The sequence below is a fragment of the Mauremys reevesii genome, linkage group 1, assembly GCF_016161935.1.
Source record: "Mauremys reevesii isolate NIE-2019 linkage group 1, ASM1616193v1, whole genome shotgun sequence".
NCBI lineage: Eukaryota > Metazoa > Chordata > Testudines > Geoemydidae > Mauremys > Mauremys reevesii.
In genome coordinates, this window is record NC_052623.1 from 204078031 (window position 1) to 204098453 (window position 20423).

Below are 20423 nucleotides of genomic sequence, written 5' to 3' on the forward strand. Positions count from 1 at the left end.
ACCCTATATTGGATTCAGGGTGAAATAATTCAAATATATATTTTTTAAATTGTTTATTTTGTACATTTCTCTCAGCTAACTAGCCACTACGAGTCAATTTCACTTGTGTTTACTTTTCACTTTTGGGTTCTGCATTACTCACTGTATAACACAGGCCTGTAGGTGACCTGGGCCAGGTACAGTGGGGAGGGCGAGAAATGGGCTCCCAGTGCTTGTGCAATCATAGTCACCAGCTATTGTGGGAGGGCATATGCCTTCAGGACACATGCTCAGATTCACAAGCTAGAGTCAAACACTGGAAGAAACCCCAGAGGCTATTCTTGCATCAGCAGTTTCTCTGGCTGCTCTGCTATCCTGTGTTACTGGACCACATGTTCCCTCCTGATTCCCTTGTGCTGTGGCTCTGAGAAGGCAGCTTTTCAGAACTGCATGCACTGAGGCAACACACAGGGCCATGCGGCCAGGCTCCCCTCCCCACTGTCAAGTTAACAGACTCATTAACACTTATGAATTGCTTAGTGCCTGCTAATAGCTGCAGCTTACTCCAAACTCAAAAGCATGCAGTAGGAGGCATGCAGCTGCTTGGCTGACTTCTGGATTCTTCACAACTTCCCTCCTGATTCCTTCCCCCATCTACCCCAGGGCAAACAGGTGCAGCATCACAGATTGTTCTTGGTCACCACCTCAGGAACCCTGCCAGCCCCTGCTCACTATAACCACTCACCCCCAGTATCCATTCCCCTCTGCCACACTCTACACAGACATTTACCAGAACCCCACTCCCTCACCCAGGTACTCTACCTCTCTGTCTCCCACAGTCACTGATACTTCCACCTCCCACCTCCAGGTGCTGCCTCAGTGGACTGCAGTTGGCGGCCCAGAAGCCCATGCAGGGCTGCTGAGACCACCGTCACTTTCCCTTCTCGGTTTACATTTGCCCGGCTCATGATGAGCTTCTTTGTGCCTAAGTTGCCCTAATCATGCCCTATGAAATTCTGGAAATAGCAGATCCTTGAAGCCAGAACCAGAACTCTGCTCATTTGTGCTCTCAGCACACATTCATCCTTCAGCACGCAATCTCAGGGGCCAGTTTCTGCCACTTGGGAAATTCCCAGGCCTGCTTTGCACTTGAGAATAAGCCCCCATCTGGGTACTTGCGCTCACATGAGCTTTTGCAAACTTGGGCCTAGTTTTGCACTCACTGTGCATTACGTTAGACTTGTAGAACTTGGGATCATCCCTTTTAACGCTGGAGGGGTTGCTGCAGTACTGCTTGATGTTATCCTCTAAGTACCAACTCTTGTTTTCATCAAACACGGCAAACACGGCCTGCTGCTCTGCATCCGCCTTGTTCTGAAAAAGACAGCAGACACGGCGGGGTAAGTTTTACAAGCAGCTAATTGATACATAGTGGGGTATATTAAGGGCCTAATCTCACCATCCTTCCAGAGCAGAATTCCCATTCAAGTGAACAGAAGCACAGTTCAGTGGTTAGAGCAAGGGACTGGGGTTCCGGACTCCTGGGTTCCATTCCTACCTCTGCAACTGACTCACAGAGTGACACTGGACCAGCTACTAGCATGGCTGTTATGAGCTGGGCTCCCCCTAGTGGACCACTTGTTACTGTATGTGCAAGCGCTTTAGTCACTGCTTCCATTCACTACCGGTTGGTGTCTGAGCCACTGTCAAAGTAGATCCCTTCCTTTGGCCCCATGGAGGGGAAGTGGAAGAAGAACTCTCCCAGCAGCCCCCTTGCAATGCTTCTGGATCCCCAAAGTTTGGGGTCGCCAGACCTAGGTTAAACCTATGATAGATTGGGGTCAGAAGCTATCAGAGATTGGGGTCAGAACTTTCTCCCTGCATACCTTCAAACTTTGGGGAAGTTTAGGGTGGTGTCTAGAACCAGGATTTTGCAATTTCTTGTCTTAGCAAACAAAGCACCATGAAAGAAATCACTACTAGCCTGATCTTTCTAACTGAAAGCCTCAACGAGCACTCTAAATCTGGGACCAAATATGCCAGCACACAGCTAAAAGCTATCAGTGCAAGCAGCCCTTATAGAAAAGTCCTATAGAATTTAATAGAAAACAATCCCCTTATTTTAGGTTTTTTGACTCATTCTATAGAATTTAATGTCCCAACTGGTGAGTTTTGTAGGGTGGTTCAAAGAACTTATCCAAAGGATCTCATACCTCATTACATTCTACAGGTTTTTAGACTGACTTCTACAGAAGCCTAGTGATCCGATCCCAGTTCAGTTCTAGAGGCCTTTTCTCTAAGGGAACAATCAATGAAACCAAATTCCCTTGTAGTTCAAACACCACACACGGACAGAAGCCACCACCCCCCCTCAGGTTGTAGAACATGATCATACCTGCACACCCCTCTTGTCCAGTGTTTCACTTTTACAAATCAGAAGTGGGCCAATCAGTCCAGAGGCTATATCCCTGGTTACATCTACAGCACTGTGATATAATCTCGTTAGACACTGGGCATCCTGTGCGGTGGGCTGATCGGTGTCCATGACGCTCCACTGATACGTGTAGGTTTCCCCTGGTTGAACTGCTTTACTCAGAGTGCTGTTCTCTGAAGGAGAAATAAAAAGAGAGAAACATTAATAGGAGTTACAAACTAGAGCCAGATTCATGGCTGGTGTAAATTGGCGATGAAGTCAGTGCACCTTCAGGCACGTGAAGTCCAATTTGTACTTTGGAAAGGTCTACACTTCGAAAACAACTGAGTACAGGGACCTAGATACAGCATGGATGTCCCATGTGGCTTACAATAGAGTTCCTGTTTGCAGTGCAGAAAGGAGCTTAACTATGCTCTGTTATTAAGTTAAAGCCTTGGACCAGACAAAGCTTTAGCACAGCCTGGAGACATGCTTCATGTCCACTGCAGAACACAAAACGTACTGTCACTGCGGTTTCTGACTGCTAAGATCCCATGTGCTAAATGGGAATTATACCACTTACGTTAGAGACTTGTCATGAAGCTAAATGAATGATGTGTGTCAATTGCTTTGAGATCCATGGATGAAAGGCACTACAGAAGGACAAAAAAAACCTGTTGAGCAAGGACTGTTCATATCCGGGGCAGAAAATTCTATATTTTAATTGTGACATTTTAAGGTGACAGTGAACTGCACACTGGTGGGGAGGCAGATTTAGAAGGAATTGCCTTGGCTCTAGCATCTGTCCTGCCTAAAGCCAGCTCCATTCTATTTCTACAACAAACCTGCTACTCTCTACATTCTTCCTATACCAAACAATCACCCATAAAGGAGTATCTAATCAGTTGAAGTTAATGCTGCAGAAATAGAATCAAAGGATTGGAAAGGACCTCGAGAGGTCATCTTGTACAGCCCTCTGTACTCAGGACAGGACTAAGTAATATGTAGACCATTCCTGACAGGTGTTTATCTAACCTGCTCTTAAAAATCTCCAATGAAGGAGATTCCACAACCTCCCTGGCAGTTTATTTCAGGGCTTAACCACCTTGACAGTTTGGAAGTTTTTCCTAATGTCCAACCTAAACCTCCCTTGCTGCAATTTAAGCCCATTGCTTCTTGTTCTATCCTCAGAGGTTAAGGGGAACAAATTAGTTCCTCCTCCTTGTAACAACCTTTTATGTACTTGAAAACTTATGTCCACCCTCAATCTTCTCTTCTCCAGACTAAACAAACCCAATTTTTTCAATCTTCCCTCAAAGGTCATGTTTTCTAGACCTTTAGTCATTTCTGTTGCTCTTCTATGGACTTTCTCCGATTTCTCCACATTTTTTCTGAAATGTGGTGCCCAACAATGGACACAATACTTCAGTTGAGCTCTAATCAGCACACAGTAGAACAGAAGAATTATTTCTTGGGTTTTGCTTACAACTCTCCTGCTAATACATGCCAGAATGATGTTTTCCTTCTTTTGCAACAGTGTTACACTGTTGACTCATATTTAGCTTGGATCTGGGGGATCACAGTGAATCACTTTTCCACAGTACACCTTCCTAGGCAGTCATTTCCCATTTTGTGTGTGCACAAGTGATTGTTCCTTTCTAAGTGGAGTACTTTGCATTTGTCCTTATTGAATTTCATTCTAGTTACTTCAGACCATTTCTCCAGTTTGTCCAGATCATTTTGAATTTTAATTCTATCCTCTAAAGCACTTGCAACCCCTCTCAGCTTTGTATCAGCCACAAACTTTATAAATATAGTTTCTCTGCCATTATCTAAATCACGGCTGAAGATATTGAATAGAACCAGACCCCACTTGATACGCCCTTCCAGCTTGACTGCAAATCAGTGTGAATGCTGCTTGCTGTCTGACTCATACAAAGAAGTGCAATCACATCTTTCTCGTCCTTGAACAAATCCACTGACTCCCCCATTCCTTACAGGAATCAGGAAATAAAATGCCCCCTCTTCCTTCTTTAAAGCCTTCCATGGACTGGCTACAGCTTATTTCATAGTCCTTAACTTCTGTGTAGTCTCTCGTTTGCTCACCCAGTACGAGCATCCTCACTATCCAAGATTGTGAATACACAGTCTTGCCACTGTTGATGACTTTTCCTGTTGCTACTTCTGCTCTTTCTACATCTCTCAGTCCCATCTCATTTCAGATCATAGCAGAAAACATTTCTCTTTTCCCCTTAGCTATTGCTTCTTAATATTTCCTAATATTTCTTCTCCTTCGTTACTATTTCACTATGCAAAGAATATGAAGATATAGTGTACTTGGACTTTCAGAAAGCCTTTGACAAGTCCCTAACCAAAAGGCAAAGTAACCAAGTTGTGGGATAAGAGGGAAGGTCCTCTCCTAGATCAGTAACTAATTAAAAGATAGGAAATACAGGGTAGGAATAAAGAGTGAGTTTTCACAGCAGAGAAAGGTAAATAGCAGGTTCCCGCAAGGATCTGTATTGGGAAATGTGTTGTTCAACTTATTCATAAATGAACTGGAAAAGGGAGTGAAGAGAAAGGTGGCAAAATTTGCAGCTAAACAAAAGCGCTCAAGACAGTTAAGTACAAAACTGACTGTGAATAGTGAGAAAGTGATCTCACTAAACTGGGTGACTGGGCGACAAAATGGCAGATTAAATTCAATGTTGATCTATACAAAATAATGCACATTGGAAAAAAATAATCCCAACTATATATATAAAATGACGGGGTCTAAATTAGCTGTTACCACTTCAGAAAGATCTTGGAGTCAACATGGATAGTTCTCTGAAAACATCTGCTCAATGTGCAGCAGCAGTCAAAAAGGTGACCAGAATGTTAGGAACCATTAGGAAAGGGACAGATATTAAAACAGAAAATATCATACTGCACTATATAAATCCGTGATACACCCATATCTTGAACTGTGCGGTTCTGGTCACCTTGTCTCAAAAAAGAGATCTCAGAATTGGAAAAGGTGCAGAGAACAGCAACAAAAACGATGAGGGGTATGGAACAGCTTCCGTACGAGCAGAGATTAAAAAGACTGGGACTGTTCAGCTTAGAAACGGGACAACTAAGGGGGGAGGGATATGATAGAAATCTATAAAATCATGACTGGTGAGGAGAAAGTGAAGAGGGAAGTGTTATTTACCGCTTCACATAACACAGGAACTAATGGTCACCCGATTAAATTAATAGGCAGCAGGTGTAAAACAAAAGTAAGGAAGTACTTCTTTGCACAACGCACAGTCAACCTGTGGAACTCAATGTCAGGGGATGTTACGAAGGCCAGAAGTATAACTGGGCTCAAAAAATAATTAGATAAGAATATGGAGAATGGGTCCATCGATGGCTATTAGCCAAAATGGTCAGGGACCCAACCCCATGCTCCAACTACCAGAAGCTGGGACTGTACAACAGGGGGATGGATCACTGGAAATTGCCCTGTTCTGGTCATTCCCTCTGAAGCATCTGTTACTGGCCACTGTCAACAGGATACAAAGCTAGCTGGACCATTGGTCTGACCCAGTAAGGCTGTTCTTATGTTACATTGGGTGAGATCCTTGGCTGGTGTAAACTGACATTAGCTCATTGAAGTCGAGGAACACGTACACACAGTTTAAAAAAAATAGTGCTACTTAGCATATTTACATTTTATTTTTCATCTGTAGATCTCAAAGCACTTTACAAAAGTGGGCATTTAACAAAATCCCCATTTTACAGATGGGGAAACTGAGGCACGGAGGAGAGACGCAACTTACCCAAAATCAAACAGCAGGTCAGTGGCAGAGCTGGGAATAGAACCCAGGTCTCCCACTCCTGTGCCCTAATTAATTACATGACCTCCTAAAGGCAAAGAGAGACCCTACACAAAGTAACACTTTTGATATTGTGCAAATGTGAACAGTTTCTGACCTGTGAAATCCAGCGGGTCAGTGGCTCCTTCTGCATCCTTTGAAAGCGTCACACCATGGAGGTAAATGCTGTAGGGTCGACTGGCCATATTTTTGAACACAATCTACGTAGATATGAAGATGGAGAAAGTATGAGTTCAGCATTCAGTGAATCCTGGTCTGGGTACATTGCTACAACTCCCAGTGAGAGTGAAACTTGCAGGATTTCATCACTGAAAGTGCTCAGGGGAAGAAATGCTCCTTAAAAGAAAAATCTGGGGATGTTAAAGCAGAAGCTCTACTGCAACATGAACATTTGTGGAGCCCATAGACTGGGGTTGCTCTTGTTCTGCCTGGTCTCAGGTGGCTGATGAGAACACCATCCTCAGAAGATCTTCCCACACTGCCAGGCACACGAAGCCATGGAGAGTGCTGGGCTCTGGATTGGAATCACTGGGATCCCTTAAAAACAACAAAGAGTCCTTGTGGCAACTGCCATCTTTTCATGTGCTGTATATTTATACCTGCTTATTGTATTTTCCACTCCATGCAGCTGATGAAGTGGGTTATATCCCACGAAAGCTTACACCCAAATAAATTTGTTAGTCTCTAAAGTAGAGATTATGGATTCATAAAGTTCAGACAAAGATCCAAACTTCCCCAAAGTTCAGGTGGAGCTGGGGTTTTGGACCAGCTATTCTAAATATTCTTTACAAAAAGCAAGTGTCAATGCAAAGTTAAGATTGATAAACCCAGCACCCAAAGTCAGGGATGGCAGAGATAAGATTGCAAACTTAAACGTAACTCTGTCCCCTTGTGCTCATACCTTCAGATATGGCTACCCTTGTATCCTTACACATTATCTGACAACGAATACAACACCAGCTGTTTCTTGTTCACAGTAAGTTAGTTTACATTTACAGTAAGGTACATCACAGTACATACGGTCTTTGTATTTGGCCCTCGCCACTTACCTTGATTATGTCTCTAACCTGAGCTCTGATAACAGGGCCCAGAATTCCCATTTCCTTGGGCCGGGGAGTCTCCAGACGCTTATTGAAGTTGGCATCTGTATACTGCCTGAAAACGGCCTTTTTATACTTCTTCCCAATGAGATTTGAGGAGTTGTCCAAGTACTGAGATTTATATTGCCTTAAAAAAAAGGGGGGAAAGTATCAATAACATCTTCTTAATGGTGAGAGCCATTAGATGGTAGAATACTCTCCCACGGGAAATAGCAGAAGCCCTATTGCATGGGAAAAACAGAGCTAGATTAGACACAGCTCTATAAAATATATTATGATTTGTGCTACAGTAGCAGCTAGAGACCCAATCAAGGTCAGGGTTCTCATTGTGCTTGACACTGTACAAACACACAGTATGAGATAGCTTCTGCCTCAGAGAGCTTCCAATCGAAATTTTCAAGACAAACAAAGGAGGGGAGAGAGGAAGTATTACTTCTCCCATTTTACAAATAGGAAAAGGAGGCACAGAAGGACTGAGTGACTTGCTCAAGGTGTCACAGTCTGTGGCAGAGCCAGGAATTGAACTCTGATATCCTGAATCCAAATCAAGAGACTTGACTTAACCAATGTTACATCAAGATTTCAAAGACAGTGGAATTCCCAATGGTGGCTAAGAATAGGTAGCGTTCATGAAGTGAGGTGCAGGGCCGGCTCTAGGTTTTTTGCCATCCCAAGCAAAAATTTTTTTGGCTGCCTCCCGTCCCAGCCCTGAGCTCCCCCTCCCATACCCCTCTGCTGCCCCAGCCCTGGGCTCTCCCCCCTCCACCCACACCCACTGCCGCCCCAGTACTGGGCTTCCCCCCCACCAATGCCCCCCCCACACCTCCTGCCGCCCCAGCCCTGGGCTCTCCCCCTCCCCCACCTGCACCCTCCTTCCACTGCAGCCCTGGGTCACTGGTAACTCGCTCCCAGGGTGGGTCATTCAGCAGGAATTTTGGATGTGCACAGAACACAGACAGGATTGGTTCCCATATGGTTACAGAGCTGCAGTAAAGTGGAACAATTTTCAGCTTGTGTGATTGGAGGATATCTGGATGCATATTATAAGACTGGCCTCCATAAATGAGGAAAAGTTGAGGTGCCTTTATTATTCTTTTGTTCCACTCTTTCTTTCTATGGGGAATTTGCCAATGCAATATCACTGTCTTCCTTTTAAACAAACAAACAAAAAAGGCAATGGCTGTTGAAAATAGCAATTCCAGTCCTAATAACCACTGGGAAGCATTTCTTGCTCAATTTTATCCTCCTTTTTCTACAGCAAGTTACAGTAGATCAGTATATTTGATTTGGGAGAAATGAAGTAACAGCTGCCAAAACTGAGCTTGAGCTCTCCTGAATTTTGAGGTGTTCAAATCTGGAAGGCAGGTGCTGTGTGTGTGTGGGCGGGGGGGAGGCTGTGGGCTCCGCGGGGGAGCACAGCAGCATGTATGCAGCAGTGTGTCTGGAGCTGCGCGGAGCCAGACACGCTGGTCTGAGTGGCACAGTAAGGGGGCTGGGGGTTGGAGAAGGGGTAGGAGGTTATGGGGGGGCAGTCAAGGGACAGGGAGCTGTGGGGGCTGGATGGGGCGGAGGTTGGGGGGGGCAGTCAGGGGACAGGCAGCAATTGGATAGGCATGGGAGTCCCAGGCGTTTGTCAGGGGACAGGTAGGGGGTGGGGTCCTGGAGGGAAGTTGGGGGGGTCTCAGGAAGGGGCAGTTGGGGACAAGGATAAGGGAGGCTTAGATAGGGGGTGGGGTCCTGGGGGGAAGTTAGGGGCAGGGGTCCCGGGAGGGGACAATCAGGGGACAAGGACCAGTGGCATTTAGATAGAGGGTGGGGTCCTGGGAGGGGGTGATCAGGGGACAGGGAGCGGGGGAGGGGCTGGATGGGTTGGGGTTTCTGGGGGGGGCAGTCGGAGGGAGTGGATGGTGACGGGGGGGCTTCCCTCCCCCTGGAGTGTCCTGTTTTTTGAGTGTTAAAATATGGTCTCCCTACCATTCACAGCACTCACAGCTCACTGCCGCATGAGGTCCCCCCTCCTTCCTTTCCAGTTGGTAGTGGCCAAGGGAATGCTGGGAAATGTAGTTCTTTCCCTGCTCCAGGGCTGGCTCTATAGGCAGGGAGCTAACCAAGGAACTACAGCTCCCAGAGCCCCCTGTTGGTTCTCAGCTCCCATGTCGCCCCTGCAAATGGGCTGCCCCAAGCAGGTGCTTGCTTTGCTGGTGCCTAGAGCCGCCCCTGGTGAGGTGAGCAGTTGTGGTTTAGCCATGAGCTGTGGCTGTTTTGTACCTGGACCCTTTTGAGAAAGGCTGTAGAAGCACGATAACAGCAAACGTAAGATTTATTCCCCTCACTCTCTTCTCTTCCTTCTCCTCTCAATCCTCCCTCTCTTCTGGTGCATCCTGGGAATTGTAATTCCTGAACTCAAAGCTACAGGAGCCAGTAGGAACAAATTTACAAACACACACTGTGATAGCTATCTGCATCTAACTAGATACAACACACGTTCCCCCTTTAGAATGACCACTGTAAAACTTCAGTCACTTCCAGACCATCACTTGAGTCCAGTAACAAAGTCTTCCAATCTTTTAGGCAGTCTCTTTTGTCTCACACTTCTCCTAATACCCGGAGAGGCAGGAACAAGACCAGGTAGTGGAGCAATTCCTACTACTATAGATTGTCCATCATTATTATTGGTGTCATCAACGTTCTCTGGTTCAAGGTGGAAATCAGCATTCTCTTCTTCAGCTGCTGGCTGATGAGCTGTGGACAATCTCGAAATGTTCTATTTCTTTTGATCTATTCATTCAGCAGAATCTTCTCGGATTTCTGTTATCTGCAAAGGAAAGGAATATCTTGAACGTTCTTTTTTGACTTTGTATGACAGCTTCACACGAACAAGATCTCCAATTTCAAATTTGTGAGGTTTAGCACCCTACAGTATACACACTGCCTATATTTCTCCTGATTGTTCTTAACACATTCAAGAATAGTTTCATCAGAAGGTTTGGTTGAAAAAGGAGAACATGTAGGCCCTTGACAGGTAGTAAATCATTTACAGCCTTGTGTCCTGTTAACAGTTCAAAGTGTGAAACTCTTGGTGTTAAATATAGAGTGGTCCCGTAAGCAAACAGTGTTTCATATAAAGCTTCTTTCCCTGGTCTCACTTGAAAACTGGTAAGTTGCAAACTTTCTTTCATCAGTCTGTTCATTCTCTCAAGTAGACCACTGGCTCTTGGATGGTATAAAGAAACCGTAGTGCATTTGATACCACTGCTAATGAGGTAGTGTTGCATTTCAGCAGAAGTTATTTGCATTCCATTGTCAGGTACCAATTCCTTGGTAAACCCTTCTCAGGCAAAAACTGATGATGTTAACTTATTTACTATTTCAGCGGTAACCTTTCCAGTGAATGTAACTTGTGGCCAATTTGAATGATAGTTTACCATTACTATGACAAACCTCTGTGCAACAGGCTGATCTTCAAATGCTTCCATTAGGTCAGGAGCCAGTTTCTCCCATGGACAATTGGGATAATGAACTGGTGTGAGAAGGAGGCTGAAGGTTTTCTGTGACTTATCACTTCTAGCACAATCCATGCAATTCTTGATTATTTCCGCAACGTGCTTGTCCATCCCTGGCCACCAGAAGTCTTATTGCAGTCATCTTCTGGTTAGACTCTTCCCCATAAGTCCTCCATGTGCCAAGTGAATTAATCGTTGTCTCAGAAGTGTAGGCACAACAAGATGGTCAATTCTCAAACCCCATTCATTTACAAAGGACAGCTCATGTGACACATGTCTATATGGTTCCAAGTGTTCTGGTGTCATTGTCATGTAAGACCATCCATTGACTATGTAAAAGTCTTTAGGTCCTTGTGATGGGGTGTGCACCCCACACTGAACTGCAAGAGTTGCATTAGGTCAGGTGGGCCCAATCAGCTAATTAGGTTGCAAACAAGGGAGCTTTGGGTTGGAGGTAACTAATCAGAGAGAAGCTCATTTGTGAGACAGAGGTTGGGCTTCTACAAAAGACAGAAAATTAGCAGGGAGATATGTGCAGTCACTTCCCTGGGGCTACAGAAGCAGGTAGCCTATGGTTACTCCCTGGGAGGAGGGAGTGAAGAAACTGGCAAACCCAGGAGGAGGGGGGCAGGCCAGGAGGTATGGAAGCAGCTCAGAGAAAGGCAGCAAGGTGCAGGGAACTGATCTTGGCTGTTGTGTAGAGCTGGAGCCTGAAGAAGAGGATGGGCCCAGGTTCCCCCACCAGCCACTGCAGGAGTGGCACCGTGAGCTAATGAAGCAGAAGACTGCTGGAGAGCAGGAAGGAACACTGATTCATTCCAGCACCTAGAAGGGGAAACCACAATAGTGACCTAGCCAGAGGGCTGAGTCACAAAGAGGACGCTGCAGCTCCTGGAAGGGCGGGGGGTGGGGGGAGTTGCAGAGGAGAAACTGACAGGGTGTAATTGCCAGGAGGGGCATTGGCCTGACTGAGCTAATCCCCAGGACTGCCATGAAGCGGCACCATCGAGCGGTGAGTACAGCAACCCCATCACAGTCCTGAAGTACCTTGTCTTCTCTCATGGCTGTTACCCACTCTGAGATTGAGTTGTAGCATAAATTTGTGCAAGGACAATCTCTTCATCATCTTTCTCTATTGCACCCTCATGGGAAGGTATGGGCAGGCGAGACAGAATCTGCAGTGGTGTTGTTGACGCCTGGAAGATACACTGTCAGCAAATCAAAGTCCATTAGTTTGGTGGCCCATTTGGCAATTCTTGGAGTTGCTTTTCCAGAACCTCATGTGGTGAATAAAGCTGAAAGATCAGATCTTAAGATAAATCTCCCACCACCCCATAAGTAAGTTCTGAAGCGGCTTACTGCCCAGAAACATGCCAGAACATCTTTCTCAATGAAAGAATAAGATTTTTCAGAATCAGTCAGGATTCTGGAGGCAAATGCAATAGTGACTCCTGTCCATTTTTAAACTGAGTCAAGACAGCACCAAGACCTTACTCACAAGTTTCTGTTGTGACAATTGTTTGTTTCACAGAATCAAAAGGGCTTAAAGCCGGGATGGTGGACATTGCATATTTGATCTGGTTAAAGCTGTTCTTGTACACTTCAACCCATTCAGACCTTATATGTCCTTTTTTAGGAGATGACACAATGGAACTACTTTCACAGCAAACTTCTTCATAAACTTTGAATGGTATTTGCATAATCCAAAGAAGGACGGAAGATTGTCCTTTTTGTCAGGCTGTGTGCATCACAAATGGCTTTCGCTATGTCTGGTTTTGGTTGTATGCCGTTCTGAGAGATTCTATGTCCTAGACATGTCACAGAGTTGGTACAGGGTTGACATTTCTTCTTGCTAATGGTAAATCTGTATCAAAGTTTTTCTAGAATCTTTTTTAGCATGCCATCATGTTCAGATACATCTTTACCATACACTAGAATGTCATCTTGAAAGTAAGTAACACCCATTCTCTCGTGAAAGATTGCGTGCATCATTCTCTGGAATTCTGGTGCTGCAGAGGCTAACCCCAAACAACAACATCCTTTTGAATTGGAAAAAACCTTCTGAAGTGATGAAAGCTGTGTACTTGCAGGATTTTTCTATTAAGGGGATCTGGTGGTAAGCGGAGCATAAATCAAGAGTCATAAAGACTCTTGCCTCCTTCAAGATGAGCAGCATTTCACTGATGTTGGATAGAGGATGACAATATACAACTATATTGGAGTTTAAATTTCTCAAGTCCACATACATGTGGATAGCACCCTTGGGCTTCGTGGTGAGAATGATAGGAGAAATCCATTCTGATGAATCAACTGGTTCAATTGTATCTGCTTTACGACACTTCAGAATCTCCTCGAGTGGTTGTCTCACTGCAACTGGTATGTTTTGCATTTTATGTTCTACAGGCATCACATTATATTGTAGCTGCATTTTGTGCTTGAACTTTTGTGCAACACCTGCAGTATCTGTGAAAACTTCTGCAAAGTCCGATTCCCACACCCTAAGTGATCTGCTCGTAGATATTTAAGTTTCTACAGATGGACTGGGGCTGTTCCAGACCAGCCTCTTCTCCCCACAGATCCAGGAGATCCAACACCTCCAGTGGAGTTCAAAACGGTGAGAAGTCAAGAAAGGCATTGTGGGACACCTCCTGGAGGCCATTAAGTTGATGTAAGTAACACAGTGCTACGCTGACACTGCATCAACCTAACTACATGAACCTTGACTCTACACCGTTCATGGAGATGGAGTTTAGTTGGCATAGCAGTTACATCGGCGGGATTGAAATTTAAGGGTAGACACTTCCATAGTTAGGTCAACATAAGATTCCTTGCATTGAGCTACCTCTGTAATGTACACCAGGCCTAACTTGAGGCTCTGGCACTGAGAGTGAAATACCTGTGCCTTGGGGTTATCTGACCTGGGGCCTGCCCAGGAATAGGCTGCATGAATTCATCAACTTAACAGATGAAATGACCAGAGATCAAATTGTCATGAATACAACAAGGTCCCCCAAGATTTGTGAACAACGCCTCATGGTAAAAGGCCTTACCTTGGGGAAAACCACAGAAGCTGCCTGACAATTGGAAAGCACCATCCACCGTGTTAAGTCGCTTTCTGCAACACCAGATGTCTTCCAGCCTATAGGTTAATACAGTCTGAAACCTGCAAAGCTCCTAAATCTACATTATTTATTCCCAACCAGCTCTACACTCTGCTATTTGCCAACTCCCAACCTGAGTTGCATGCTTCAGACATACCCCAGAGGCTATGGTGGGTCTCCCATCCCAATCAGTGACTATTTTACAGCTACCATAGAGTACAAAAGCTGTTATCCCAAAGGGAAAAAAAAATCTATGTAGCCCAAAAGGGAGTTTCTGTTTTAGGATGGAATCATCAAAGGGGGCTTCAAATAATATTAGATCTGAATAGTACAGAACATGTCCTTCAAACTGAGAGAAAAAGGGCTACACAAGGGACCCACAGCAGTGCTGTGCGAACGCCAAGGAGCTGCAGCAGGCCTACCAGAAGGCAAGGGAGGCCAACAATTGCTCTGGTGTGGAGCTGCAGACCTGAGGCTTTTACAAAGAGCTGTGTGCTACCCTCGGTGGAGAACCCACCACCACCCTCAAGAGCCCTGTGGATTCTTTAAAGGAGACTGAGTCACAGCTTCCTTCTCCTCCTTAAATGGCTGAGCTGCTCCGCTGGTGTGGATGGAGAGATCCTCCCAAGGCCACATTTTTCAGTTAAGAGTCAACACTGATCACAGTTCCACAGTACATGGAATCAGCAATAGCTGAACAGGCAGTTTACAAATCGGGGCAATTTGCCTTTACTGTCTGCATCAATATTGTAATTTTGAACAGCGAGGAGGAGGAGGAGTACGGGAACAGGTATCCAGCGGTGCAGCAAGCCAGGACATGTTTTCTGAGTCCTGCACAGTCCAGCTAGTCCCTGCTGTCCAACACAGGCAAGCCTGATGCCGGGGAAGGAATGTCTTGTAAGTATGCAGTTTGCTTTGAAATTGCAGGGATGGAATGCCCAAAGTTGCAGGACACGTCTGTTGATTTATTTTTTTAAACAATGCTAGGTGAGGTAATGAAGCAACCAATAGAGGCAGAGTTGCTATCTGCTTTTCATCCCCCTCTAGAGTTAGGCAGAGGGTCCCTGCAGAGCAGTTTGTGCGCACCAGGATGTCCTGTGCATCCTCCATAGAGATTGTGAGGAAACTTCTCTGGATGTAGTGTGCAATCCTCTGCCAAAGGTTTCTGGGGAGGGCTTCCTTATTTCTTCCGCTGCAGTAGGACACTTTCCTATGCCAGTCAGCACAGTACTTCAGCCAGAACCACTGCAGCACACAGGCTGGCAGCATATGGCCCTCGTTTGCAGCCAGACGCCTGCAGGATCTGTTCCCTTCCAGCCTCCATTACCCTCAGGAGTGAGAGATCAGTTAAAATCACCACCGCCTGTGGAAAACAGTTCTAGTATTCCATTCAATTGCCTATATGCATACACTCGTGCCTGTGAGCTATCCCCCTTCATTCCACCCCAATCCCTTTCCCTTCATGGTTGTACTCACCATGACTGGACTGCAGCCAGGCTATATCAATCACAAGGAAAAATGAGAATCTAGTGCTTGCAACTTGTGTGGATGAAGGGGAGTGAGTTCAGTATACCCAGTTTCAATTTACTTCGTGAACACACTCACAATAGTACCTCTGTGCATTGTACCCTTTGCAGTTGGAAATGTGGCCTTGGGGGGGAGGGGTCTCTCCATCCACAGCAGCGGAGCAGCTCAGCCATATAAGAAGAAGGAAAAGGAAGACGAGGGATGGAATGTTCCAAGAGATCCTGCAAGCCTCTGCTGCTCTGGATACCAAGCACGGGACATGGATGTTCACCCTTGCGGACAGCAGGCCAGGAATAGAGCAGAGAGGAGAAAGGTGCAGGAAAAGGACACGTGCAGCAGGAGATGCTAGTGCTTCTCAAGCAGCAAACAGACAAGCTGCAGACTCTCGTTGACCTTCAGGTTGAACCATCTGTGGGATTGAATGTGAGATGCTGAAGGCTTCTGGATTGAGAATTGTGTGTGAAGGGCTGGCTTTGGGCTTGTTCTCATTGGCCAGCTAATTGTGAATAGGTAGACAGGTGTGTAGAATGATAATTACCCTATGAGTTACAGCTGCGGCTGTGTGGGTTTAATTAACTAATTAGCAATTGTGATTGCTTATCATGTTGTATATAAGAGCATGCTGGGAATGAATAAAGATGGATGCATACACACACACTCTCTCTCTCTGCTTGGACTTCGTTCCTGCTCTTGCGATGCAACAAATGGTGACCCCGATGTGATACAGACTTACAGTGCAGTGAACTAGTCAGAACAAGCTGGATCATCATTGAAACAAAACACAGTGAGAGAAGTACAGCTGTGGATGCTTCTCTTTTGAAGGTAATCATCAAAAATGAATTTAAGGAGCGTTACTCGCTGAATCCAGAGTATATAACTGATGTTGTGTATGAAAACCTTATATCACTATTGAACTGAAACAAAATGTTTCCCAGAAGTCTGCCAAGAGTGTGGATATATCTGACGTGGCTTACTACTTTGAAAAAGATGTCAAAGGTGACTCACACTACAGATAAACATCAGTGAAGAACCTCTAAAATTTGATCAAGCTCTAATCTACTATGTTGATGAAAAGCCCCCAGAGTTTTCCATGAAACGTCTGACTGCTGGTATTATTGCAGCCATTGTAGTGGTGGTACTAGCAATTGTTGCTGGAATTATTGTACTGGTTATCACTAGGAGAAGGAGAGGAAAGTATGAGAAGGCTGAGGCAAAGGAAATGAATGAAATGCAAAGAGAACTAAACCCATAACTGAAGTCACTAGAAGACAAATCGTGAACTATCAAGAAGGCAAACAGAACTAAAACAAGATAAGTACTAGTACCACTGTTGCCAATCTTGAATGAAGATAGTGTAGGTGGCCTGAATTGATAAAAGAAAAGAAGGACGCACCTGAAGTCCCAAAAAGAAAAAAGCGAGCAGCTGCTGGAGCTGGAGAAGGAATTCCACTGCAAGAAGTCCATGAGCCTGACGGCGCCCTCACGCTCAGCGGTACAGGTCAAGATCTGGTTCCAGAACGCATCAAAGCTGGGAGCTGCGGCGTCGGCGAGCAGCTGAGAGCTGCAGGGCGTCCGAGAGTGACAAGCGGCTGGGAGACGCAAATGAATCAGGAGGGGTACCTGGACAAGCGGAATCAGGGAGGCGTGCCTGACAAGCGGCTGGGCGGCTGGGGAAAGGAGGCGTACCTGACAAGTGGCTGGGAGCCGCAGGGCATCTGACAAGGGAGGCACAACCAAGAAGTGAGCAGCTAATATGGGAACTGCTGCGTCAGCAGATTTGATACGCATCACGGAGCGGTGGGGAGAAAAGTTCCCCTCTGATGCGTTATCCCGCCTGTTGCGGTGGGGACGAAGAGGGGGACTTTCCGTTCAATCGAGTAGTAATACTGTTTGGGAGCGGTTGGGCTGTGAGCTCTGGAAATCAGTGGCTCAGGGCGATAAGAAGGTTTTCTCCTGAGTCCAGTATGGCTCACCGCAGAGACGATTGGAGGAGTTTGAGGATGAGAGAAGACAACTTCAGAAAATGGCTGATTTTGCAGTAACACTGGAGCAAGAACTGGAACAGGTTAAATTGATTCTGCATCAGCGAGATCTACAGTTTGAATCTTTACAGCAAGAGCATCTAGTGCTCATGAAGCAGCTCACCTTAACCCAAGAATCATTGCACACCAAAGAGCAGTCCCTAAATGACCTACAGACTCAATATGATGAGCTGGTGGCCATGGAAGTGAAAGAATTAAAACGGGAGTTACTGAAACTTCGAAGTGAAAAGCAGTCCATTGATGTTGAATGCTCAAGACTTCAGAAGGAAGTATCCCAGGTTCACCAGCAGATAGTGGAGTTAGAAAGCCACCTCCAGTCAGTGCAAAAGACCGGGATGCACAACTCGCTGATGGAGGAACTAACCAGGCTTCCCATGACTGGATTCAAGCTTTGGAGAGAGAGCTGCAGGCTGGTAGCCACAGTAAGATGATGTCGGAGAAAGAGCTGCAAGAAGTAATTTCACTTACCAGCCAGGAGCGAGAATCTAGGAGAAAGATAAAACTTTTGGAAGAAATAAACAAGAAGTTGGCCCTCAAACTGGAACATGAACAGGGAAGCTCACTGGTTTTGGTCAGTCTAACATTGCTGAGCACAGCAACATCCTCGAAACAGTACTAGCAGAGAGAGAGGCAGACCTGGTGCAGCTGAATCTCCGGGTTCAAGCAGTCCTAAATATTCAAGCTTTACAGACTGCCTTCGAAAGAGAAAAGTCAAACGTTAATAACCTTCAAAAGCAGGTTGCGGCAGCCAAAGTAGATGCAGCACATAACCATTATAGAGCTGCGGTTCTTGAGCTGAGTGAAATTAAGAAGGAGCTACAAGCCAAAGAACTGCTTGTCCAAACCCTTCAGGCTGAAGCAGACAAACTACACGCTATTATTGAATGTGCTCATGCCTCTTTTAAGGCGCTCCTTTTAAGACAAAAAGGGGGGAGATGTGGGATTGAATGTGAGATGCTGAAGGCTTCTGGATTGAGAATTGTGTGTGAAGGGCTGGCTTTGGGCTTGTTCTCATTGGCCAGCTAATTGTGAATAGGTAGACAGGTGTGTAGAATGATAATTACCCTATGAGTTACAGCTGCGGCTGTGTGGGTTTAATTAACTAATTAGCAATTGTGATTGCTTATCATGTTGTATATAAGAGCATGCTGGGAATGAATAAAGATGGATGCATACACACACACTCTCTCTCTCTGCTTGGACTTCGTTCCTGCTCTTGCGATGCAACAACCATCTTGTGCTCACCTCCTTCTGCAGCCCATATAGAACTGTATTCTGGGACCTCTGGGGCCACTGCACTATCCTACCACATCATCCTAGACAATCACAGCTGCCCGTACACTGACCTGTGAGAGACCCGGTTGGTGTATGTGTTTCTGAAATGGAAATGACTGTTCTTTCCCCTTCAAAAGTTCTTTTCCCTTTATTTAAGTTTTATTCAATTATAATTTTGTTTTCTATTTGCATAGGTATGGAATAAACGTCTATTTTTGGCAACTTGGTGGATTTTCCAAGTCCAAACTGAGTCCCGAGTGATCGGTAGCAGTTGGACATTGCAAGTGTCCACAGTACAATTACCACTCACTTCTCCACTGTCAGTGCAGATCTCATTTTGGTGTTGCTGCGCAGGAGGGCTGGGGTGAGTTCGGCACATAGATCCAAGAACATCTGAAAGTTCTGCAGTCATTTCTGCAGTCATTGCTCATTTTCCCAAACCTGATGTGATCCCACCCATCAGTGCTTCTTTCTCCGGCCCACCTCCAGCTCCATCATCAATGCCATCAACAACTTGAATTGTTTCTTTCTATGTCCCAGAGCAACCTAGCCTCCCAAGAAATTGTCATGTTCCCTGCAGCTTCTCTGGTGGCTCTGCAAATACTGCAGGATCAGGCATGCCATTCTCACAACACTCATCACAACAGTGCAGAGCTGTACAGGATCCTTGCTTCTGACACAGATAGTGGACAGTGAGGAGGGATGCACAGGTTTGTGGGGATTTTGAAAAGAGGCACAGAACATTATGGCATGCAGATGAAATTATGGGATGGAGAACACTGCATTATGGGACGTTGAAATCGTGTTCCTAGTCACCCCGCGTGACTCGTTTTCCATCGATACAAGCGCTGCTTGTGAGAACGCGCACCGCCGACAAAACGAGCGTAGTGTGGACACGTAAAAACAATGTAATTACTGCAGCGGCTGTTTGCTGATGTAACTTAGGTCAACATAATTTTGTCGCATAGACATGGATCTTAGTCTGCGCAACAGCACCACTCACCTAGGAAACCTCCTGCTGCCTCACAGTGTCAGACTCCCTAGGCTTCCAGCCTGCCCTTGATCCTGTCCCTGTTCCGGCCCCAGCCTTGCCCGGGATTTGTTCCAGCCTGCTCCAGTCTTCTCTGTGCCCTACTCTGACTCTGCTCCAGACATGTTCCTGACCCGCTCTAACCCTGTACCCACCTCCTGACCCCCTTGGACTGACTCCAACCTGGCTTCAACCTTTGGCCTGCTTCTGGTATCTGACTGGGATCCTGACTGGGCTCATCAATGGACTCTGACCTTGGTTCTAACCCTCCGCCTGTCCCCGGACCTTAGTTTGAGCACTGCCCTGTGCCGACTCTATGTCCGGCTTCGAATACTGCTCCAAACACCAGGCTTGACCACCTAGAACCCAGAGCCTGACACCTTCACTTATTCAGCCTGGTAGAGGCCTTCAGAAACCATGCACTATATAATGTATTCTATAAATACCATGCAACCCTCCCTTTAACATTCCTCCTGTTCTACAAGATTGAGTTCCTGTGAAAAATATGCAGAAGAAGTTCTTAAGGGCTAGGACTCTACACGATAGAACGCATTTCCTAAGCTGCCTCAAGTTAATATTTCATCAACAGG

The 20423-nt window shown here is 45.8% G+C and overlaps 1 protein-coding gene and 1 pseudogene across 2 annotated transcripts in view; one reads left to right on the forward strand and one right to left on the reverse strand.

The window, feature by feature from the left end:
• LOC120399378 (coagulation factor V-like) overlaps positions 1-20423 on the reverse strand; it is a 66065-nt gene that overhangs the window by 29831 nt on the left and 15811 nt on the right. For both annotated transcript variants that reach the window (XM_039527585.1, XM_039527584.1), the window contains 4 exons: positions 7305-7482; positions 6353-6455; positions 2375-2586; positions 1203-1353 (listed from right to left, as the gene is read on the reverse strand). In XM_039527585.1, the coding sequence (XP_039383519.1) occupies positions 1203-1353; positions 2375-2586; positions 6353-6455; positions 7305-7482 (644 nt within the window). The remainder of the gene's footprint in view (positions 1-1202; positions 1354-2374; positions 2587-6352; positions 6456-7304; positions 7483-20423) is intronic.
• LOC120399387 lies at positions 16204-16835 on the forward strand (annotated as a pseudogene).